At 37.0% G+C, this 26,234-nt stretch overlaps 1 protein-coding gene across 1 annotated transcript; it reads left to right on the top strand.

Annotated features, from left to right (window-relative positions):
* The first annotated feature begins 475 nt into the window (after positions 1 to 475).
* Positions 476 to 25,665, top strand: LOC139128176 (cartilage intermediate layer protein 1-like). Its single transcript, XM_070694012.1, has 7 exons — positions 476 to 644; positions 1,934 to 1,987; positions 11,117 to 11,278; positions 11,862 to 12,176; positions 13,267 to 13,375; positions 13,820 to 13,974; positions 21,192 to 25,665. The coding sequence occupies exons 1-7, from the start codon at positions 476 to 478 to the stop codon at positions 21,476 to 21,478; spliced, it is 1,251 nt and encodes a 416-aa protein (XP_070550113.1). The 3' UTR covers positions 21,479 to 25,665.
* The last annotated feature ends 569 nt before the right edge of the window (positions 25,666 to 26,234 follow it).

Consider the following 26,234-nt stretch of genomic DNA (forward strand, 5'->3'; position numbering starts at 1 on the left):
TAGCCCTTCCAAAAATATCGGATCCGTTTCCAGTCCACGAAGAAAATTATCGAGAGTCTCAGGTCCTGCGACTTTGAGTACTTCTAACAATTAGGCTGAATGAAAAGTTGATCACTCAGTAGCAAAAATGTGAAGTCATCAGCCTTTATCTGTGAGTCAGTAGAAAGATAGTCCCTGTTTTCCAAAGGTGTCAATGGTCGGCAATAAGAGAGTGATTCATTACGCAATAAAACAAACCCACACCGAACACTGGCAGTACTGTACCAACCGTGACAGCTCTCTGGATTACTTTGAATGATATCGTTGTTAAAGTTAGATAAAATGTTGCTCATCTGGAGTGGCAAAACAGAAGTAAACATCGCTCTAGGTAACAAACCACGTATAAGAGAAGCAGTGACATTTTGACGTTACATTTGCGGAGATAAAGAGTTTGTTGAAGGATTCTGCCAAGTCGGAGGGTAACCCGCTGTCAAAGATGAACAGCACAGATCTGACTGACAAATCCGAATATGCTACCGTAAAATCTGGCCGTTGTGGAAAGAAAACGAAGATCATCGTGTTTGTGGTGGTCGTGCTGGTGTGTTTAGCAGTGACCGTAGGATGCTTGGCGTATTTTTTGATAAAGGATGACACGAAAGATGAAAGTGGGTTTAATGGGTCTCTCTCTCTCCTCTCTCTCTCTCTCTCTCTGATTTGATATTTGGAGTAGCTCAGTTACTAAGCTCAGCAAACTTAAATATAACCCTTTCATGTTGTTAACAGCTATTACAACTACTTGGTGATTTTCTGTAAGAATATTTTTCGTTGCCATCGCCTCAGCCTGTGGTGTTGTCAATATTCACAGTGCTGGTTTTTCTCTGGACTGAAACACTTTCACCTTAGTCACCAAAAATTCGGACAGTTATTGTAAACAACTCTTGTTCGTTTATTTTTTAAACTAAATTAGCCGGATTTGCTCACCGAAAGATATTCTTGACTTGGCAACTTCATAATTGTTGTTAAGAAAGAAAATAACAAGAACTAAATTTTGTTTTATGGATTTTTAGTTTTCCCTTTGAGGGGCATAAAATCGGAGGCGTTGACAAGAAGCAGCTTTTCTGTGCACCAACCACCCTGACTTCCTGTATTGATAACTTTCTTGATATATCGTTCAATCTCTTTTTATTATTTTTTCTGTTCTGTGCAAATTTATAAAGATATCTCGGTATATGTTATTAAAAAAATTAATATCTTACATTTTTTATGATGATGTGGCACTCTTGATGTGAAATCGAGATAATTATAGTGATGTTAATTGTATGAGACGCTTAAAGATCAGAAAGTAAATTTAAACAAACAGTTTTGACCAAGACTATTCACACATTCACAGCCTGTAAATTGAGAGAACTTCGGTGGAAGTTTTGTAGCGCTGATAACTACGATTGGTTCAAATTAGTAATTCGGGACATGGCGATGCAGTATACCAATATGTTTTTTCTGTCTCGTGTTTTCTTTGCAATGTCAATAATTGTAATACGTACATTCACTCAATATCGGGTATTACACAAAACTAGGAAGAATAATTAAAATTAATTTTCGTAATCGCCACCCCTCGCCACTTTGGAATTTAACAAATATAGTGACAAATATATAACTTAATCATTGCAACTTTTAGGGCAGTTTTGTTGAGCATTAGGTTTTCTTTTCTTTTCCTTTCGCTGCTTGTGGAAAAATTCAGAATTTGTTCTGTAAACACTGCCAGTATAACATATGATGCCTCTATAACTTGTTGACAGTTTGTGAAATATAGTCCAAATCGGTGGAATATTTTGTTGGTTCGTAAAAAAATTAATCAAGTCACTCAAAGCTCCCATAACTTTGCCAAAAAACCCGAAGGAGTGTTATTTTTACTGTGCTTGACGATAACGTTTCATTTTTATTGCCACTATTTCAGATGTGTCTTCAACAACAGATTCACCAAGACCAGATCCGCCACCTTACATCAGAGGTGAGTAAATTAAAATCCATTAAAACATGATTGTCACTGTCTCTGAGAAGAAAATGCAACATTTGTACCAAAGAGTAATGTTCAAATTTCAAAGTACCAAATAAATCATTACTTGAGATTGTTGAACCCGTCATGCCCGATACGTTAAAGTGTGTTTTATAGCATGAACTAGTCGTTTGTTGTCTCCGGACCAAAACTACAAAGAAAAACCTCAGGCTGTTTTGTCGTCTATGTGGAAATTCGGGTACGAGAACCCGAACCCTCTACGCATGCACATGCGCATTGTTAGGGACCTTACTTCGTTGTGATATCACCATTTCGTCATTTCATTAAAATACGACAATTGCTAAATCTTGAAACGATATTATCGAGTTGTGATTGCGATAAAATGCAAAAAGTAATGTGCGGGCCCCGTTTTCGTATCTGCATTCTCGCGAGCCAGAGCAATAGTTTCCGCTCCGCTGACCTACGCAAAAATCAAGAGGTAACGGGTAGCGCTGAGCTGTTGCCGTAAAGAGGCATGTGTAATGTGTATCTGCTGTATGGAAGCATTCTAAGATCGGGCTTCCTTAAGTTCCTTAAACGAATTTTGTCACCGAACTCCACAATGTCAGCGGACAAGGACTAATGGGGTTCACCGATTTGTGAGGAAGAAGAACGTCGTAAAATAGTCGGAGGTCATTTCAAGCTATGCGGTGTAGGTCGTTCGATAACTGTTCAGTAGGCAGAGGGGAAGATGAAATAATTCTTCCTTTTTTCCCGACCGTTAGCTAGACCAAGATGTAATAGTCCGTGGGCTGGAGGGGCCCACCGTGCACCCCCCCCCATAAACCTACTACATGGGAATTTTTTTGTTCTTTGGGATCTGCTGAACTAGAAAAAAGATGTTAACATTGGATATTTTGGGATGCACTACCTGTCTGCACTGGTTTTTGATTTGTATGTACCGCAAAAAAATGGCGAAAAATGGGTAGGGGTAGGGGTACTATATCCTCCCCTAAATTGAGTAAACTAGCATGAAATAGCACAAACCTTACATTTTTGGAAAGCTCAGATACTGATCTTTCTGAGGAATACCAACTTTAGCAAAATTAATTTGTGTACATAGAATAGGACGACTTTAAAATGAATTTTTTTGACAATTTTGAAATTTTTTACCCAAAATACCATGTAACAATTGTGATTTACTTTTTATTAAGCAAAATTTTCACAACTTTTTGTGTTTAAATTATTTATTCCGACATATTAAACAAGAAAAAAAGTGTTAACATCAGATATTTAACTATACACTACTTCTCTGGCGTCAATTTTGAATTGCGTGTATCTGTATGGGGTGTACAAAAGCTGGGGGTAGGGGTACAACATTCTTTCCTTGATGAAGTAAACTGGCTTGAAATGCCATATACCTTATAGTTTTAGAAAGCTTAGATACTGGTCTTTCTAAAATGCATAAGGTTTTAGTAAAAAAAAATATGACGTCATAGAATTGGATAACTTTAAATCGATTTTTTCTGGTAATTCAGCAATTTTAACCGGAAGAAAATACGATAACTATTGTTTCCTTTTAATACAGCAAATCAAACAGATTTATGGATGTTATTTACTAATTGTAATGTGCTGAAGAAGAAAATAAATGTCAAAATTGGGTATTTACAATGAATTATTGTCTCTACTCACTAAAATTGCAAGTTTTGCTACATTGGTATATCTCGAATGGGCATTTTATTGTTATGCAAAGAACTAATGCACAGGCTCAAAAAGAAGACTTTAAAACGCACACACATAGTCATATTTCCATTTTCTCCTAAAGTAAATAGATTGTTGATGACTGGCTATATTAATAATTTACTTTTTAAATATTTTTTTATAAAATAATTTTGATAAGACGTATTTGGAAAATTGTCTATGCCTCCTTGTCTTACTTATACAGCAAGCATTACTGACAATCTATTAGGCCTTGGGCTAAAGAGGGCGTCTACGTGCACCTCCCCGCCCCCCAACCGCATCGGATAACAAACCTGTATTTTTCAGAAGCCTCGGGATCCCTAGAATAGGAAATAGGATTTTAACAGACAAAATATAGGGACTCAATAGCTGTTACGGTCATGTTTTGAAGGGTACCACAAAATCACGATTTTGTGACCCACATGGATTTTTGTCAAACCTGTCTTCATGTACGTCATCTGCTGAGCTTACTGTTTAACATGACCTGGCTTATGGGGTACCATTAGAACGGTGATTTATTCTTCTTGAAAATGGTATATAGAAATATGTAATATCTTCTATAGTTTTCATGAAATAGGGCCATAATTTATCCCATATCCCAAAGTTTATGTCGCAAATTACTGTCAACACTAATCTAAATTCTACCAATTATTTACCTAGACATAATACAAAGGGCAATGCTGTGTATTAACTTTGTGTTATTTGCTACAGGTACATGTTAGAAACCTGAAATAAACTTTTGACAGAAAAGTATTGGTATCCTGTAGCTGTAATAGTCATATTTTGAAGGGTTCCGCAAAATCACAGTATTACTGAATCAAATTCGTGTTTGTTAAACCTGTCTTCTTGTAAGTCTTCTGCTGACCTTATTTTGAAAATAAAGAGACATATGCGGTATCATTTGAAAGTTAATTTACTTTTCTTTAAAATGATATATTGCAATATGCAATATATTCTATAGTTTTCATGAAATGAGACCAAAACTTACCCCATACCCCAAAGTTTTATGTTGCAAGTTACAGTCAAAACTAATGTCAAATTCTACCAATTATTTTCCTAGACACTTTACAAAAGGCAATGCTTTGTATAAAATATATTTTATTTGGTACAGGGACATGTCAAAAATATGAGTTAGACTTTTAACAGACAAAATATTGGGATTGAATGACTGTTACTTGCATGTTTTGAAGGGTACCGTGAAGTCAGTGTATTACTGACTCGCATATGTTTTTTGTTAAATGTGTCGTCTTGTAAGTCATCTGCTCAGCTTACATTTTACCATAACCAAGCTTATGGGCTGTCATTAGAAAGACAATTCATTTGGCTTTAAATGACATATTGTAATATACAATATCTTCTATAGTTTTCATGAAATAGGACCAAACTCTACCCCATACCCCAAAGTTTTATGTCGTAAATTACTGTCAAAACTAATCTTAAATTCTACCAATTATTTACCTAGACATTATACAAAAGGCAATGCTTTGTATCAAATTGTTTTATTTGATACAGGTACATGTTAGAAACTCGAAATAAACTTTTAACACAAAAATATCCGGATGCTGTAGCTGTAACAGTCATATTTTGAATGGTACTGCAAAATCACAGTATTGCCAACTCGCATACATTTTCGTTAAATGCTGTCTTCTTGTAAGTCGCCTACTGAGCTTATTTTTTATTATAACGTAGCAAGTTGGGCATCATTAGAAAGTTAATTTACTCTTCTTTAAAATAATATATTGCAATATGCAATATCTTTTACGGTTTTATGAAATAGGACCACAACTTACTCCACACCCCAAAGTTTCATGTTCCAAATTACAGTCAAAACTAATCTCAAATTCTGCCAACTATTTACCGGGACATAATACAAAGGGCAATGATTTGTATTAAATTTAGTTTATTTGCTACAGGTTCATGTTAGAAACTTGAAACGAACTTTTAACAGAAAAAATATTGTGATGCTGTAGCTGTAACAGTAATATTTTGAAGGGTACCACAAAATCATGGTATTGCCAACTCACATACGTTTTTGTTTAACCTGTCTTATTGTAAGTCATCTGCTGAGCTTATTTTTTTAACATAAGTTGGCTATTGGGGTATCATTAAAAAGGTTTTTTTTTCCTTTGATATAACATATTGTAATATACAATATCTTCTTTAGTGTTCAGGAAATAAGACCAAAACTTACCCCATACCCCTAAGTTTATATTGCAAATTACTGTCACTACTGATTTCAAATTCTACCAAACTTTTACCTAGACATATTACAAAAGACAATGATTTGTATGAAATCTGTTTTATTTGCTACAGAGACATGTCACAAATATGAGATAGACTTTTAACAGACAAAAATACTGGATCGAATGGTTGCTGCTGTCATGTTTTGAAGGGTACCGTAAAGTCACAGTCTTGCCCACTCGTATGTGTTTTGTTAAATGTGTCATCTTGTAAGTCATCTGCTGAGCTTACTTTTTACTCTAACCTATCTTATGGGCTATCATTGGAAAGACAATTTTTGCAAAAAAGCAACCGACATAATGTAGTATTTAATATCTTCAATAGTTTTCATGAAATAGGACCAAAACTTACCCCATATCCCAAATTCGCAAACTGCAAAGTTTTAGAACAGATGTAGTTTGCAAATCAAACAACGGGCTGGGGTGATGAGGTTTTTTGCTATTTCATTACAACTTAAGATGATAATGCACTTTATGATATGCTAAAAATAAGAGTGATAAAATCTTTGTAATCATACCCTACAATCTGGGTTATGGACAAAATAAAGGTTGGCAGATAAATTTCATGTAAACCTGTTTAATAAAATTTCACGGGTTTCAGCAACATATCCTGCTATCCTTCAAACCATGATGCTAACAGCTATTAAATCGCAATAATTATCCTGTTAATGGTATCTTTCATAGTTGAAAATGTCCCTGTAACAAATAAAATAGGTTTCATACAAAGTTTGTCTTTTTTATATAATTTTTCAAAATTAAATGTTAGTTTTGACAGTAATTTACGACATAAAACTTTGGGGTATGGGGTAAGATTTGGTCCTATTTCATGAAAACTATAGAAGATATTGTATATTACAATATGTCATTTTAAAGCCAAATAAATTGTCTTTCTAATGGCAGCCCATAAGCTAGGTTATGCAAAAAAGTAAGCTGAGCAGATGACTTACAAGACGACACATTTAACAAAAACGTATGCGAGTCGTTAATACTCTGACTTCACGGTACCCTTCAAAACATGCAAATAACAGTCATTCAATCCCAATATTTTGTCTGTTAAAAGTCTAACTCATATTTTTGACATGTCCCTGTACCAAATAAAATATATTTTATACAAAGCATTGCCTTTTGTAAAGTGTCTAGGAAAATAATTGGTAGAATTTGACATTTTTTTTACTGTAACTTGCAACATAAAACTTTGGGGTATAGGGTAAGTTTTGGTCTCATTTCATGAAAAGTGTAGAAGATATTGCATACTGCAACATATCATTTTAAAGAAAAGTAAATTAACTTTCAAATGATACCGCATATGCCTCTTTATGTTCAAAATATGACTATTACAGCTACAGGATACCAATACTTTTTCTGTCAAAAGTTTATTTCAGGTTTCTAACATGTACGTGTAGCAAATAACACAAAGTTAATACACAGCATTGCCCTTTGTATTATGTCTAGGTAAATAATTGGTAGAATTTAGATTAGTTTTGACAGTAATTTGCGACATAAACTTTGGGATATGGGGTAAATTATGGCCCTATTTCATGAAAACTATAGAAGATATTACATATTTCTATATACCATTTTCAAGAAGAATAAATCACCGTTCTAATGATACCCCATAAGCCAGGTCATGTTAAACAGTAAGCTCAGCAGATGACGTATATGAAGACAGGTTTGACAAAAATCCATGTGGGTCACAAAATCGTGATTTTGAGGTACCCTTCATTAAACATGACCGTAACAGCTATTGAGTCTCTATATTTTGTCTGTTAAAATCCTATTTACTATTCTAGGGATCCCAAGGCTTCTGAAAAATACAGGTTTGTTATCCAGTGCGGTGGGGGGGGGGGGTGTACACGTAGACGCCCTCTTTAGCCCAAGGCCTAATAGATTGTTAGTAATGCTTGCTGTATAAGTAAGACAAGGAGGCATAGACAATTTTCCAAATACGTCTTATCAAAATTAATTTATAAAAAAATATTTAAAAAGTAAATTATAAAAATAGACAGTCATCAACAATCTATTTACTTTAGGAGAAAATGGAAATATGACTATGTGTGTGCGTTTTAAAGTCTTCTTTTTAAGCCTGTGCATTAGTTCATTGCATAACAATAAAATGACCATTCACGATATACCAATGTAGCAAAACTTGCAATTTTAATGAGTAGAGACAATAATTCATTGTAAATACCCAATTTTGACATTTATTTTCTTCTTCAGCACATTGCAATTAGTAAATAACATCCATAAAGCTGTTTGATTGCTTCATTGGGAGGAAACAATAGTTATCGTATTTTCTTCCGGTTAAAATTGCTGAATTACCAGAAAAAAATCGATTTAAAGTTATCCAATTCTATGACGTCATATTTTTTTTACTAAAACCTTATGCATTTTAGAAAGACCAGTATCTAAGCTTTCTAAAACTATAAGGTTATGGCATTTCAAGCCAGTTAACTTCATCAAGGAAAGAATGTTGTACCCCTACCCCCAGCTTTTGTACACCCCATACAGATACACGCAATTCAAAATTGACGCCAGAGAAGTAGTGTATAGTTAAATATCTGATGTTAACACTTTTTTTCTTGTTTAATATGTCGGAATAAATAATTTAAACACAAAAAGTTGTGAAAATTTTGCTTAATAAAAGTAAATCACAATTGTTACATGGCATTTGGGTAAAAAATTTCAAAATTGTCAAAAAAATTCATTTTAAAGTCGTCCTATTCTATGTACACAAATTAATTTTGCTAAAGTTGGTATTCCTCAGAAAGATCAGTATCTGAGCTTTCCAAAAATGTAAGGTTTGTGCTATTTCATGCTAGTTTACACAATTTAGGGGAGGATATAGTACCCCCTACCCCTACCCATTTTTCGCCATTTTTTGCGGTACATACAAATCAAAAGCCAGTGCAGACAGGTAGTGCATCCCAAAATATCCAATGTTAACATCTTTTTTCTAGTTCAGCAGATCCCAAAGAACAAAAAATACCCTTACAGTAGGTTTATGGGGGAGGGGGTTGCACGGTTGGCCCCTCCAGCCCACGGACTATAAGCTTTGATGTTATTTTCACTTCATTCCCTTTATTCTCGTACTATTACTTTCTGTCAAAATACAATGTCAAAAGATATGGCCATGACGGGGGTAGGGAAATAAATAGTAATTATATACTTTCTTAGCAAAACACTGAAAACGAAAATGTCAGCAGATGCTTAAATTTCTGTTCATCTTGCATTGTAAGAATCCACAAAACATTTTTACGTGTGATTGTTTAGCAAGGATAATGTGTGTAAGTGTCAAGCGGCTTTCTAACGGTACATATCTGGTCTTGGGTTGGGCATAATTTGTAATTTGTTTATGTTGTTTGGTTTTATGACCATTTCCTTAAAATTTAAATGAAAATAGATCTGTTATGGAGTGTCCGTTTCGAAGTACAAGCTACACTGGGGGTTTAGCGAATTACACAAACTTTACATAGGATAGGATAGGATAGGTTAAATAATTTACATAGCGCCTAGTATCCATCAGCAATGTTCACTGGCGCTTTACACTAGGTCACAAGTAAGCTCTCTTGAAGAAATGAGTCTTGAGCATAAATCTGAAGGTGCGAATGTCCGGGGCTGATCGAATAGGAGCTGGCAGTTTGTTCCATAGAATTGATGAGGAATAGGAGAAGGATCTGTACATTTCACTTAGCACAATGAAGCAGTCAGGTCATGACCTCCAATGTTATGAATCATGCTGCAGCAGCCAATGTGTAAAGAAAGAACGTCTTTCTAGTGACTGACTGACAAAAGAATATTTATAATCGCGACCCACTTTCATCAGTCAGTAAAAGAATGTTGCATTCATTCTTCACAATAGAACAGCTTTGTTACACAGAACGAACAGACTAAACCATTCAACGTATAGTGTGTCAGTGGACGAGATAGAACAGCCTGGCACGAATGATGACGTCAAATGCCATCATCTTTGGTTTGATAAAGTGTTGGAACCATAATTTATGGCTGGAAATGTCTTATATAATGAAAGGCTCATTTAGAAAGATCACGAAATTGAAAGGATCGACGGAAGGAATGGTACCCCCTCTCGTGCTATCCCCCCTGGGGATGTTCTAACAGTGTTATTACTTAGTAAAAAATAACTAATTCAAACCTCTCAGATTGCAGCAGACTGCACCTTTGCACACGTCAATTTCTCAACATTTTCCATACAAGATAGGGAAGAGCCCCTCTTATTCCAATCAGCCTTTCGCCAACCCCCCCCCTCCCACCGTACTTTCAAATTCTATCCAGTCAGATATCCTAGTGAAAACCCTATCACATACCCTACTATATGGTTGGATACTGGTTTTAGCATTAGCTTTTATTTTGTTGTAACTTCGAATTTCATTTTGTTGGTTTCACCTTTTTCAACCGTCATGAGATAACCGATGATAATTTAGCAAGGTATATCAGATTTGAAAGGTCTTTACTATTTTTGTATTTTTGTACATTTTAAAAATACATGTATTGGTATTAAACTTTTCTAAGTTTGGGGAGTCAGTCAAAATTCTGAGTTAGAGAGGGGGGTACTCAAGTTCATCATTGTTGGCAGGGGGTACTCGAAATTTCGGAGTTTCCCATGAAATTCCTCCGACCCCCGGCCGTAAGTAATGACGGCTCCCTTATCCTTTTTATCAAGTATTGCAGAAAAGAATTAAAGGCCAACCCAGATGAAATATGAAAGTCGTTTTATTAATATTAATGTAAAATTTCATACTTAGGATATTCCCAATTCACCTATTTTTATCTCTAACAATCTACAGTTTCTTACACTAGCCATGATACTTCTCTGTTCGTGTATTGTCCGTCTCTTTTCTGTCTGTCTGTCCCCGTATGTTTGTCGGTTTGCTTTTGTGTATCTGTGAGAGCTTCTTTGTCTATCTCTCTGACTCTTTGTCGGTCTTTTTTCTCTGTTTCTGTCCTTGTGTCTCTATCTCCCTCTGTACTCCTTCTTACTCATGCTCTCTCCTTCCATCCACCCGTCCATCCCGGGGTCCATACATTCTCTCTCTCTCTCTCTCTCTCTCTCTCTCTCTCTCTCTCTCTCTCTCATTCTCTGTCTGTTTCTCTGTCTGTCTCTCTGTCTATCTGTTTCTCTGAAAATACTCATATATGTGTTGAGTAGGAAGCACAGGCTGGGTAACCTGGGGTGAATGGTCTGCCTGTGACGTCACGTGTGGTGGTGGAAGCCAGATACGTTCAAGGACATGTTACTCACTTGACGAGACAAAGACATGTGTTGGTAATCCAACACAGTCACGGACCTGTGGTGGCTGGAACTGTCCAGGTAGGGCATAAGGTCTTCCCTAGTAACAACCTATAGAACTTTACCCGAAAATGGCGTCGTGAAAAAAATGCTTTTTTCTGCACAAAAAATTAAATGGTGTGTTGCAGAAACGAAATAAAGGCTGAAGTGACCTAGAAGCCAAATCGGAGAGGGTCGAAAAGGGGGAGCGAAGCTTTACGAAAATATTTCGTGAGAGATTTCATATTGCCATCAAAAAGTTGGACTAAATGAAATGACAAATGATGGCATTTTGAACAACATTTGCTTGTGCTTCCATTGGCAGTGCTGCAATTATCCTTTAATGTCGATATGGCTTTAGGTTAATCGTGTTTCTTTCTTTCAGCGATATGTTCTCGTACACTTATTGAGGGACAGAAACTGTAACATTCGATAACATTCTCATTGTTTTTTTATTTAACAAAAAATCAAAATTGTCATATTGCTAGTCCAAAACTGGCCTAGCTAAAATGTACGGTAGTTTTTCCTGATGTAAAGATCTATGACAGTACATAAGCTTACCTGTCTGTTGTGAGAAAAGTTAAATCAAGAAATATATTCAGAAATGTCACATTTTATTTTTTAGATTGTTCACAAACTTGCTCTATGGGGCAGCTGGATCCTCTATGTTTATTTTGTATTTGTGATGGTGATACTATTGATGGCATTGTCCAAGATGTGTACGGGAAACCTTTAGAGGGCGCTATCATATACAGAGCAGAATATCCACTCGAGGCCATTGGTCATTCGAACGACACTGGGCACTTCATGCTTGAAGGTGTATGCGTGAATGACTATATATTGATTGTGGAAAGGGAAAAATTCGTCAGGGAAGTAACATTTTCAGAATCACGGAAGAAGCGAGACTTGGACTTGCTTACTATTGAATTGAGTCGACAAGGTACGTGACAGATTAGCACCGTCACATGTACTTTTTATAGAAACAGGACTGGAACTAATTTTGGATAATTGGAGCTTATATTTTTCAAATTTCTCAAAAGTGTTACATGCTTTATAGCTGAATGTTGCAATACTACAAATTACTCATAAAAACAAGTGTATAACTTAATAAGAAAAGAAGATTAGCTTGCATTGCAGATTAAATCGACATTACTTTACCATCCAATTTATCCCAAATTAGTTCCAATCGTGTTTAGATGATATCTATATTGGATTTCAGTAGTTAAAGAGATATTGATAAAGTCTTCACAGCCATGAGGTTTGTTCAGCTTACCAATTTTTGCTGCTTCACCGTAAAATTCGGCATATTTTTACTTGATACATCATAGGAATTAAGCATACTCAATCAAAATCAAATTCGGAAAATAAAAAATTAGTTGAGCACTTTATGATGACAAAAACTGAAATCTGCCGAGAAATTATTTTAGGATCTATTGAGATGTTGCAGACTTTTTCACTCAACCTGTGTATTTTGTCATATTAACTGAACTATCCAATTCAAATGTCTTCGTACAAGTCAATGAAAACATTTGGGGTGCAGTTTTACAAAATCTTAATCGACAATTATTATTTTCTTTCTCCATCCTGGAAAAGAACACATTGTTCTGCTGATTATAAATTAGGTTCCAAAAGAAAACACCCCAATATTGGTTTTTGAAATTCGTTTGTGTGATGTTACTGGAAAACCACGTTTTCTGTCTTGCTCAAATGAAGTTGTCACTCAGACTCTAGCGATAACATCTCATCGTAGGGTCTATGGCTGAGGGATCTTTAGGGAAAGAAAGATTTTTAGAGGGAGTAGGCGCTGCAAGGAAACAACGCGGAGGATCATTTTTAATCTTTGACATGCTGCAATTTCTCGGGGGAGTGTCGTTGTTGTTTGAAATTTTTGCGAGGTTTAAGTCATTTTTATTTCATTAAGGGGAAAGTTCTTTAAAACTAAGATGTTCCTCCTTCTGTTATTAGTGCACCCTCCCCCTTGGTTAGAATTGCCCCGTCCCTTAGCAGATTAATTTGACCTTCATCCTCAGAATCACCGGTAATAACAGAACACCCACAGTCCAAAGTCCGACAACAAGGTCAAAGTGTAACTCTTTGTTGTGAAGCACATGGAGTTCCTCCTCCAAGCTATTATGAATGGTGAGTGAGTGATATTATAAAGACGTTACTTCGATGTTTTCAGTTTTATGGTATTATTGTTTATTGCATTATATGCTAAAATGTTACAAAATAATCTGAAACTGACATCTAGCTTCGTTTTAATGGAGCACAAAATTGTATTTAATTGAGTATCCTGCGGTAGATATGTATTACTAAACGAGAGAAAATGTCCGTCTTCCTGCAATGAGTGATGTAAGATTATGTGAAAGCAGAAAGGTAGTGCAATCTGTAGGATAAGTCTTCATTATTTATATTCATTTGCAACTGATTGCTTCACAGGAATATTGGCTGCCGGTAACCAGTATGTAATGGCAAGTCTGAAAGGCCCAACAGTAAATTTGGTAAACAGTCGCAACTTAAAATTTCTTAATCTTCATCAAACACTAAACATACTTAACATTTCCCCTGTTCATTTTCTCTTAGGTTCAAAGATGGCGACATTCTGAATTTCGAACAGTACTTTGAGAACTCGATGACGTTGACCAACCTGGAGTTATCTGACGGTGGTCAGTACACATGCAGAGCAAATAACGATGCTGGTGCACAATACTCGGAACCCGCAACATTGTTCATCAACGGTAAATTATTCACAATTGCTGTCCTTTAGATCCTTTCGATATGTAATCCCCGAGGCTTTATTTATGCCACTGCGATAGTTTATGAAAATAACGACATATAAACGAAGAATGTTCCAGCCAAAGACATCGATTCTGCATAAACTGTTCCCCGTAGGACTTAATAACATCATGCGATGTCTGTAAAATGTTCCTTAGAGTTTTGGCCTGGATGAAGCTTTGGTCAATTAAAAGCTAAATCTCAGCTGTTTATGATTTATTTACTAATAGTGTGGCACACTCCGAGAGGGATACGCCTGTACTTTAAATTTGTGATCGCTGACAATTTTACTGGAAAATCTTGATAACACTGATATCTTGAGTGTGAGGTATATTAGCAGCTGTTAAGTCAACCTGCCCTGTAAGAAAGGATCACTTTTGGTCACCATTTAGGAATTTTTTGGAATTTTATACTTGGATACACATCAAAATAGACTAGAAGAGAAGTGTATATGAATGATTCTGATGCTATTCCACTTTCTGTATATTTGCATGTACCACCTTTTTAAATTTAATTACAAACTCCTGTATTTTTTGCTCACGTGTTCACACACGTGAGCATATGTCGCAGCGATGTCTGTCTGTCTGTCTGTCTGTCTGTCCGTCTGTCTGTCTGTGTGTCTGTCTGTCTGTTGGTCCATTTTCTCAAAAACGGCTGAACGTATTTCAGTCAAATTTGGTAGACATCTTCAGAATTCAAATGGCTAGAACTGAAAAGGTTTTGGTGGGCGTGGCTTGCATATTAATGAAGTTATCACAGTTTTAATTTTTCTGATACATGGTAGTCTATGGGAAGCCGGTATCTGTGGTTTGAGGGCGCTATATACACTCTGGCTAGACGATGCTGAAATTAGACTCGGTTTCGGATTCGGTTTCGGATTCGGTTTCGGATTCTGAAAGAAATTTTATATTTTCAGCCAATTGTTACACTGTGGAATACTGGATTTTCCTTACTTTCCCTGGACCCTTTTTTCAGCTAAAATAATATCTAATCACACTAAACAAAGTGAAAATAAGTATATAGGGATAACTTAGCAATACAAATTTTTTGACAAAATGTCATGTGATCTCGATGACCTTTGACCTTAAATATGAGTATATGTCCATAACTCAGTAACCACAAGTGCTACACCCTTCATATTTGGTATGATGGGAGACCTTATGACATCACATCCTGTACCTTATTAATTATGTGCATATCTAATTGTGAGCCAGCAAATAGAGCTAGAGGTCTGATTTTTGGTATATAGGTATAACTTAGCAATACAATTTTTTGACAAAATGTCATGTGACCCCAATGACCTTTGACCTCAAATATACATATATGGCCATAACTAAGTAACCCCAAGTGCTACACCCTTCATATTTGGTATGATGGGAGACCTTATGACACCACATCCTGTACCTCATTAATTATGCGCATATCTAATTCTGAGCCAGCCAATAGAGCTAGAGGTCTGATTTTTGGTATTTAGGGATAATTTAGCAATACAATTTTTTTGACAAAATGTCACGTGACCTCGGTGACCTTTGACCTCAAATATACATATTTGTCCATAACTCAGTAACCACAAGTGCTACAGCCTTCATGTATGGTATGATGGGACAGCTTATGACGCACGTATTGCACCTCATTAATTATGCGCATATCTAATTTTGAGCGAGCCAATAGAGCTAGAGGTCTGATTTTTGGTATATAGGGATAACTTAGCAATACAATTTTTTGACAAAATGTCACGTGACCTCGGTGACCTTTGACCTCAAATATACATATTTGTCCATAACTCAGTAACCACAAGTGCTACAGCCTTCATGTATGGTATGATGAAACACCTTATGACGCCACATATTGTACCTCATTAATTATGCGCATATCTAATTTTGAGCGAGCCAATAGAGCTAGAGGTCTGATTTTTTGCTCACGTGTGAACACGTGAGCATATGTCGCAGCGATGTCTGTCTGTCTGTCTGTCTGTCTGTCTGTGTGTCTGTGTGTTCTGTCTGTCTGTTGGTCCATTTTCTCAAAAACGGCTGAACGTATTTCAGTCAAATTTGGTAGACATCTTCAGAATTCAAATGGCTAGAACTGAAAAGGTTTTGGTGGGCGTGGCTTGGATATTAATGAAGTTATGAAAGTTTTAATTTTTCTGTTACGCCGCGTATGACAAGTGAAAACAATCGACTGTTTGAGGGCGCTGTGAAATGTGCTTGTCCAGGTTGGCTACAGCTGGATAGCTCTGGTTTCAACACGGTCCCTCCGTGTTTCAACCTCGTATTGAACATTAAAAATATGATATTTTATTACTCATTCAACTCACTATTCAAGATAAAATATCGTTTAGCAAATTAGCTTTATCCTTGGTAATTGATTGTTTCCCTCGCTGCTCGATCGCCAGAAATGAGTAGGCCTACATACGTTCTCTACCTAGCCCTGCGTACGATGCTGTGTGTTCCGCTACAGCTAATAGCCCCGCTCACCACAGCCCTGCAAAGACCCGTACGTAGAGTTGGTGACTTCAAATCCATTTTGGACTTGACGTAAAAGCCAAATTACTGCCGAAATCAGCGTTCTTGGGCCCAAGTCGTATCCCGGCCTACCTCAGCTACTCGATCGCTTCCGCTGTGTGTTAGGAACGCACACAGGGAATGCACAGCGTACACTGCGTACGTACGCAGGGCTAGCGAGAGAGTTGCCGACATCGACGGTTATTTACGAAAAAAGAATAAAAGACTGGCATTTTTGGAAGCGATCGAGTAGCTGAGGTAGGCAGGGATACGACTTGGGCCCAAGAACGCTGAATTTCGGCAGTAATTTGGCTTTTTACGTCAAGTCCAAAAATGGATTTGAAGTCACCAACTCTACGTACGGGTCTTTGCAGGGCTGTGGTGAGCGGGGTTATTAGCTGTAGCGGAACACACAGCATCGTACGCAGGGCTAGTTCTTACCTAGCCTCATGGCATGGAAGTGCTGATGAATAAAAACTTTGGGTCAAAGGTATTGAAGTGTCCAATCAGGTTCGTGCACAGAGTCCAAGGCCATGACCTACTTCATGTACTTCTGCACTGTTTTGATTTTGCTTCGCCAAGAAACGTGTTCGTCATTGTCCATAGAAGTATGTTTGCTCTCCTTTGAGGTTGTTTGTGAAACAAATTCCGGGATAGGCCTTGGAATGCATACGATCGGCATCGCGGCAGTGCATGTAGCTAGCCCTACGAGTATGACGAGAGTGTCCGGCTTTGGCTACGCCGCCTCCCACCTCCGGTAGGCGCCGCGTAGCCAAAGCCGGACACTGTCGCCATACTCGTAGGGCTATGCATGTAGCGTACCATGCTTGTGTAACTGCCGAGCTCAACGTGCATTCACGGTTGATACTCGTGTACAATCATGATGTGTTCAATTCTGATGAAGATTCATAAGTCTTACTTTTGCAGTCTTTTTTCCGTACGATAATCCCGACAATACGTGTTACTGTTAGACGAGGTGGCCATTTTATGATAAGTTTCAATACTGCACAGCTACATAGCGTCACTATCGTGTGATCGAGGTACAGCGTTGTTGAACGGGATACAGAAACTCTGCAGAGGGAGAAACGATCGTTGACATGAACAGTCAATGTACTTCAGCACGTAGTCCGCAGATAGCAGATCGAGAAAATAAACGTGTCCCAGTAAATAACGGAATATTTATGTACATTAACTCGATATTAATCAAATTTCCAGCTCATCGCAAAAAAATGTATTGGAAAGATTATTTGTCACTGACAAATACTGCACTGTATGGAAAAAAACAGTCTGTAGAATAGTCACTTCAAGTGGTATTACCCGAGACAAACACTTGTGTTGTCAATTTTGATTTCATTTCATTAACTTCATACTTCATCGAGTATCGTGTATTTCAGCCTTTGTGAAGCCATTTTATTGATATTTTCAATTTTTGTCTTGGCTTTGTTGTGGAACATGTTGAATCGTCTCCGTGGACATGTAGGCAAAAGTGTGACGGGGTCGAAGTGACTTGGGTACCTGGGGCCGACCAAAACCAGTGTGAATTACTGGGGTCAAAGCGGACAGCGGCTGGGATGACGTGTTCCCCAAGCGAGCTACCTTCAGAAGTCTGTTTCATCGCAAAAAACGTCAACTTTTAAAACCCGTCATTTATTTACTGATGTTATTCTCAGCATCACAAACATATAGCCTCTGCTATGTATCACAGCAAATAGTTATATTTGAGCGCCCGTAAATGGGATCCTCGTTTTTTTGCGAACCCGGAAGTGTGTCTTGCTCAATGCATTTCCTACCCATAGCGAGGGAAACTGCCCGCGTTCCCATGCTCCCATGCACCCTTTTTCAATGCCAGTGCAACGCCATCTGTGCAAAATTTGTGGTGGTATGCTCCCGTGTGATGGAAAACCCTCTCTTATTCTAACAATGACGTAGTTGACTTTGGACTTCGATTTCGTAAATGTGATGTCCATGCAGTGAGTTTGGGTTGGCGCGCTTATAATGCAATCTTCGCCCGCCTGCGGTCCGATATCCCGCATTTATTAGCGATATTTATCTGTTTTGACTTGACCAAAGTTGGCAAAACTTGCTATGTACATTAAAGATACTATGATACAAGATTATTGAAAGTCATTTGACATTTTTTTCAGCCAATTCCCAATATGCATATTTAATGAACCTTCCAAATTAGGGATATATACTGGCATTTACTTGATAAAATTTGGCGAAACATGCTGTGTACATTGATCATTATACCAGGTTATAACAGTATTGAAAGTCATTTTGCATTTTCATGTCAGCTAATTCATAATTTGCATAAATAGCTAACAAGCTTTCACGGTTTGGCATATAGAGCTTGAAGGACTTGACCAAAGGTAATTACACATGCTATATTGTGATACAATGACAGTACTCAAAGAAATTAATTATTTTTATTTCAGCTAATTACATATTTGAATACTTAATGACCTTTAGAATTGATCTGTGGTGAAATTCATTGTGTTGATCATAACACTTTAAATGTAGCAAAGCATGTAGCAAAGGTTCAAACTTGCACATAAATGCAATATATAATGAAACACGTGAGCATTTTCAGTTCATATCTGGTTGGTATATAGGGATAACTTAGCAATACAATTTTTTTGACAAAATGTCACGTGACCTCGGTGACCTTTGACCTCAAATATACATATTTGTCCATAACTCAGTAACCACAAGTGCTACAGCCTTCATGTATGGTATGATGGGACACCTTATGACGCCACATATTGTACCTCATTAATTATGCGCATATCTAATTCTGAGCGAGCCAATAGAGCTAGAGGTCTGATTTTTGGTATATAGGGATAACTTAGCAATACAATTTTTTTTTGACAAAATGTCACGTGACCTCGGTGACCTTTGACCTCCAATATACATATTTTTCCATAACTCGGTAACCACAAGTGCTACACCCTTCATGTTTGGTATGATGGGACACGTTATGACGCCACATACTGTACCTCAATAATTATGCGCATATCTCATTCTGAGCGAGCCAATAGAGCTGGATGTCTGATTTTTGGTATATAGGGATAACTATAGGAGAGAAATTTTTGACCAAATGTCATGTGACCTCGATGACCTCTTACCTAAAATATATGTTTATGTCAATAAATAAGTAACCACAAGTGCTATGTCCTTTGTATTTAGTAGGATGGGAGACCTTATGACAACACACGCTTTACCTCATTAATTATGTACACATCTAATTCTGGGCAAGCGAATAGAGCTAGAGATCTGATTTTTTGGCATATAGGGATTAATTAGGAATATAATTTTTTTTTTTGAAAATGTCATGTGACCTTGATGACCTTTGACCTTGATTATACATATATATGCATATTTCAGTAACCACAAGTTCTATACCCTCCAATTTTGATAGGATTAGACCTTAAGATGTCACATCTTGTACCTCATTTATAATGCGCATATGTATTTTCTGGCTGGCCAATACTGCTAGAGGTCTGATCTTTTTTCCCGATTTAGAACCGTAACTTAGACATGCCTCATGTGTTTCAAATTGGGAACAACGACATAGACCTATGTGCCCATAGATCTCAACATATACACTCCAATGATACTTCTTAATGACCACATTTTCCTGCCCCATCAAGACTAGTACTCCTATTACAAGTGGGACTATGTCATTGTAAATGACTTGTTGAGTTAATGGTTGTATCACAGTATTCGATATATCTAATTCTGTATTTTTTCCATTTATATTCTGAATAATTACATTAAACATATTTCACTGTCTTCAGTACATTTCATTTAAAGTATTTTCACTTCATGCACTTTATCCCTTTCACACATGTTCAAATATCTGACCAGAAACAAACACTAAATAGTCCAGGATGGAGCTACAGTGTCATTGACGCTATTTTTACTTCAGCCAATTCCTAATTTGCATATTAAATGAATTTTCATACTTAGGGATATTCATCTGAATTGACTTGATCAAAATTGATGTAACTTGCTATGTACATTTCAGACACTGTAATACAATATTATTGAAAGTCATTAATCATTTCTCTTCAGCAATTCCTAATTTGCATGTTTAATGAACTTTCCTAATTAGAGATATATATCTGAATTGACTCGACCAAAGTTGACAAAACTTGCTACATATATTGCAGATACCATGATACAACATTATTGACAATCATTAAGCATTTTTACTTAAGTCAATTCCTAATTTACATATTTAATGAACTTTGCTTATTAGGGATATATACTGGGATTTACTTGATCAAAGTTGGCAAAACATGACAACATTGATGATATACCTGGTTAAAACAATATCGAAAGTCATTTCACATTTTCATGTCAGCTAATTTACAATTTGCATATCTAATGAGCTTTCACAGCTCGGCATATATGGCTGAAGGACTTGGCCAACGGTAATTACACTTGCTATATAAATGACAGCAGTCAAAGAACTTTAATATTTTTATTTCAGCTAATTACATATTTGTATACTCATGACCTTTGAGAATTAATCAGCGGTGATTATTGTTCATTATGTTGATCATAATACTTTCAATGAAGTTGCAAACATGTGGCAAAGGTTCAAATTTACACATAACTGTATGAAACACGTGAGCATTTTCAGTTCATATCTGGTTATATGACGTCATTAGGAGCTAGAGCGGTATGCCATTCTACACCTCTAGCCTACATGATGAAGTTGCCAGAGGGATGTTCCTCTGCTGGAAATGCAGGCTACTACAGCGTTGGAAGGTGTTCAGGAGAGAGATGTCCTGGTATGCTGGGAAACACAACTCAATGTACTGATGAAGAGGAATACTGCTGTATGGCAACTTCCACTGAATTGCACAGCGTTGAGTGTGACTTGTTCAGCATATCAGTGCAGGTTGTAACTGGTTGTGGGTGTACTCAATGCGGACGACAAACAATTACAGTGTGAGGGAGTGCGGCAGGTACAGGGAAGGACTCGAGCATTCCGCTAGTGGGTGGGTATATCTACTTTGGTGATGAAGAGGTCGGTCAGACAGATGAAAATGGTTTGTTTGATTTTGAAATGCCAAAGGGCACTAAGAAACTGGTTTTAAGATTTAAAGATCGCTGGAACTACTATGCTGAAACGGTGAAGGTGATGCCTTTGAACGATGACCAATCTAGTGTTTATCTTGTGGTGTCACTGTATAGGAAGGGTGAAACCGTCACCATCCCAGGAGACAAACCTTCAGTCATTGTTCTCGGTAATACTGATGTCAAGGCTAACTTACAGGTTGAAGGAAACTCCTTTTACAAAGAAGATGGTAGTCTCTACACTGGCGAAGTAGAAGCTGACGTCACATTTTATGACCCCTCTGACCCTGCTGCTGTGGACGTCATGCCAAGTGATCTGACTACAAGAGACGTCGAGGGAAACTCACAGCCATTGAGAACATACTGGTATGTTTTCATTGAAATTTGAAGACACAGATGGAAACAAGTTGCGAATTGACAAACCAATTCAGGTCTCTATCGATGCGTCAAAGGCTGGAATTGACTTGAATGATGTCGATGATAATGGTGAACATCGAGTTCATTTGTGGGAACTGAATAGTCTCAGTGGACAGTGGGATAATATCGGTGCTCTAAAAGTTTCACAAAGCGGACGACGTAAACGACAAAGTGAAGAGTTCCTTATCGGAAACATTGATATAATTGGTTATGACATGAATATTTTTAATTTCGATACACCGGAGGACAGGTTCATATGTTTCTTGAAAGTTCGAGTTTATGACGACAGCAACTTCAGTGGTAATCTGCAGAATGCACTTATCACGGTTGTTGCAGCAGATCCTACCAATCAGTTTGGTTTGGGCTTTCTATATTACTTCAGCAAAAGTCAAACGTCACAGGACGGCAGTGCTTGTTTGATGTCATTCTGCGACAGAAGTGGAAACTTATTCAAGACCCATGTAAATGCAAAATATGAACACGAGATTTTATCCCCGATTCATCTAAGCAATGTCCCGACAAATATCCATCCAGCTGCATGGCCGAATAACCTGTTACAATCGTTTGTGTTACCGCAACCAGGAGACGAATCAGGGTTTGCGTCCATGGATGGCATCACACCCCAGTTGGCATATGATAATACTTGGTATGACTGGATTTATGACGATCCTAACTATGATTATGATGTAATCGTTAATCAAGACTATGGTCCATTGTATTGGCAGTTTTCTGATATATGGATCGCAGAAACAGAGTGTCTTCCGCTGACACCAGTGAGAACTTTGTAGCTTTCGTCTTGCCTGAAACAGGTTTAGAAGACTATAATACAATAAATCAACAAGAAGAAGACCCCCGAGTTCCATTGTCTTGGTACGCCTTTGAAGGAAATCAAAAGAGGGCGTGCTTCATCAAAATATCTGTCATCGGAACAAACGTAGCGCGGTTTACCATCTCTAGCTCCGGAGGTGACGTACCGGAAGTTGCAGGCATATCTTATGGATTTCGAACGGACAATTCGAAATTTAGCGACCAAGCAGGCATATCTGCTGCCTGCATTGAGTTTAAATGTAGCGGTCAAATACGAGAGGGAAATCCCTATAACAATGTACCACCAGGTAGTGCTACAAGTCATGGTGTAGACAAAACTGTCGTAAGTATCAGCCCATCCTATCCAAATTGCCAACTGGGAACAAATAACAATGGTATTAACCCTGGTTTGACAACATTCGTAGCCAATACCGGTGGAATCACCATTGCTGGCTCTCAGGTCACTTTTCAAGTACCCGATAACAACATCAATGGTCCAACAACTGGAATCTATACGTCTACTGGACAAACTGCATACGACAATGCCTACCTGAATTGCCATGTTGGAGATGATGATGGCTATACCTTTAATCCGCCGCCTCCAGATGATCCCTCCCTGGGCTGGGCTTTCCAGTATGAATGCTCGTAACTTGGACACAGTCAAACTTCTCCTGAATATTTATCAAGATGTTGAACACTGGGTCTCTAGAGTTTCTGCATTAGAGAGGTGGTGCATCATTTAGTATAATTATCTTTTGGAAAATAATTTTGCCGGACGTTTTCTTTAACTTAAATGCGAACTCTCTCCGTTGCCCGCCAATCTTCATGCTATAGTCGATTTTACAAGAAAGGTGTATACTCTTCCATTCCTTTCGACACGGCATGGTAGTTACTTGGGAAAGTAGCAGTGTGTATGAGAACAGAAGGTACGTTTCTTGCTTAATGATTCTCTTCGCTGAAGGGATGGTGCTTTGAAATCTAAACGCGTTCACAGGCGTACAAATACATTTCTGCTTGGTATTGCAATTAAATTTTAATTTACACATTTCATTATTATCTATCCTAACGTTTATTATTGAGTTATTCTGCATAAATAGAATAATATTGATGTTTCAAATGGAGCATTGATTCACGCAAAAGTGTAGTAAACGTATTTTATAATTTGAAAATGGCAGATTGACTGTCAGATTGATCAATGACTCAACTTTGACAAATCTTGCTTTGAATCTCTGTGGTTTATTTAAGTTAATACGTTTTCAATAACCATAGGAAATGTTACATCATGTCAATTAATCAATGTAATTTGTTAAAACGTATAAAGTGCATTTTAGTAATTTTCATTCTTTTCTAACGATTAAATATTATCAGTTAGGCGCATGTGTAATGATTCATAAGTTCCTGGTTGTCATAAAAGTAGTTATTTGTACATGTGGGAGATATTGTCCTCACAAAATAATGCCTTTTAATATCACGTACACAAGCCAAGTTTCTCCATGTGTGAACATGCAATTACACGGGTCAAACTTCGTAATACTGATTGATAATTCGGTTTACAAAATATATAACTCTTGTTATCCTTGCTATCCTATTGAGTTTAAAGGATACCGGTATGTAATCACTGTCTCCATAAACAGTACGTTCAATATTGTCATGCAGATTTTCCTATCACACAGTCACATAGACAAGAAATTAGATTTCTTACATCAACAATGGAAACATGTACTCGGATATTTTTAAGAGCACGTTACGTTTTGACAACTTTAATCAAGAGTTAACTGATGATTGCGCATAGTAAAGGAACCGTTATTAATTATACATTGTTTTTTTCATTTTCTTCTAATTTGAAATTTCATTGCCTGTGTTTTGTGTATTTTGCATCATTTCAGCGAACTTCATTTTGTCTCCCACCCTCTTAAAACAAAACAAACAAAAACACAAAAAGATATCATGAAATCTTTGCCCTTTCAAGTGATAAGTATTTTATTCCAAAATATATTTCATCGTTCAGTACGGAAAATTCTCGTACGTAGTGACCATGTCCATTAGTCCTTTTTGAAAGGTCATAACATGGTCAGGATGTCACTCCACCGGACGAAAAAAAATGAGAAGAGTATACAAATTGCATGTTCAACATTTTATCAGTTATAAAAAGTAACAAGTGGGTTTTCAAATACAATAAAATAATCACTTTAGTTACCTGTAAATGGGTTTTAATATTCTGTTAACTGTATACTGGTATCTATCAGCAATGTTCCGCTCATTAAATATCATTTTTAATTTTTCCAATCAAAGTCAATGGGACATGAAATCATTTTATTCCATCAAAATATATACTCGATATTTATAAGTGCAAGTGATATATCAACAAGTATAATTAAGATTTCATAGATTTAATACATAGAATAAAGTTACTGTTCATGGTTAATAGCCTTGCCATATGTATTCATTTCTACGTTGATCTTCCATCGCCTGTATCTCGTATATTTTGTCAGTCTGTCGGTGAACTGCTCATAACTTGGGTAGGACGCACAGAGGACAGACATTTTGACGCTTAAATTTTTCCCAATTCTTTACTGGTATGCATTTTGCATTGGTTCAGTTTTAAGGCTGTCGAGTAAATGAGGTTTTCACCTGGTTATTTTCGTGAAACTTGAAATCTTAATCCCCCAGGAGTTAGCAAATGAATAGCAGCCATTTTGAATTTAAGATTTTTCAGCCAGTGTGTTTCCCTGTCACTAGATTTGCCATGGTGACTTTTATTCTATTGTTGAATTTAATTTGTTATTTTCAGTGGGTTTATTGTGCTTCCTTTTTTCTTTGTCTGCCAAATAAATCAAAATCAAAATATGGTCTGGTATTTTGTGTTTGAGGTTGGGGAAATATGCAGTGAGAGGTACCAGACAGGTTTCTCAGTGTAATTCGATAGAAATAACACTGCAACACATTATTGCGTTAGTCTGACTGGTATGGTTGAAGAATATGTGTTGACATGTGTGTTAGATTATTGTGCCCTTTGACATTTATATTATATTGATTACATTTGATCTCCTCACAGCCGTGAGTATGTACGCCGTTAGTATGGCCAGGCAGCCTGCATGCTCACAATCTTGGCAGTAATACATCCATTCTTAGTTTCAATATATTGATGTGATTTTTAATTAACAAATTGCTATTCTATACTGACAATATCCTATAAAAACTGAGGTTCCTATCTAGAGAACGTGGCTGTTTAGGCAGTGTGACGAAACACTAATCACAGAATGTGCGCAGATGATTTAGAGCTTTAGGAGATTTGACCTTCTCCAGGCCTGTGCCACAAAAAAAAACTTCACCGATTATTTTTTATGTAGTGAGTGGTATAAATTTTACAGGATTAACAGGCTAAATACGAAAACCGTTGAAACTAA

Source organism: Ptychodera flava, unplaced genomic scaffold (genome assembly GCF_041260155.1).
Source record: "Ptychodera flava strain L36383 unplaced genomic scaffold, AS_Pfla_20210202 Scaffold_45__1_contigs__length_1260105_pilon, whole genome shotgun sequence".
NCBI classification, from domain to species: Eukaryota; Metazoa; Hemichordata; class Enteropneusta; family Ptychoderidae; genus Ptychodera; species Ptychodera flava.

Coding starts and splice junctions, on each gene's coding strand:
- LOC139128176 (XM_070694012.1), top strand. CDS start 476: ATGAACAGCACAGATCTGACTGACAAATCCGAATATGCTACCGTAAAA. Junction 11,279..11,861: donor TGGTGGCTGGAACTGTCCAG/GTAGGGCATAAG, acceptor TTTATTTTTTAG/ATTGTTCACAAACTTGCTCT. Junction 12,177..13,266: donor TATTGAATTGAGTCGACAAG/GTACGTGACAGA, acceptor CTTCATCCTCAG/AATCACCGGTAATAACAGAA.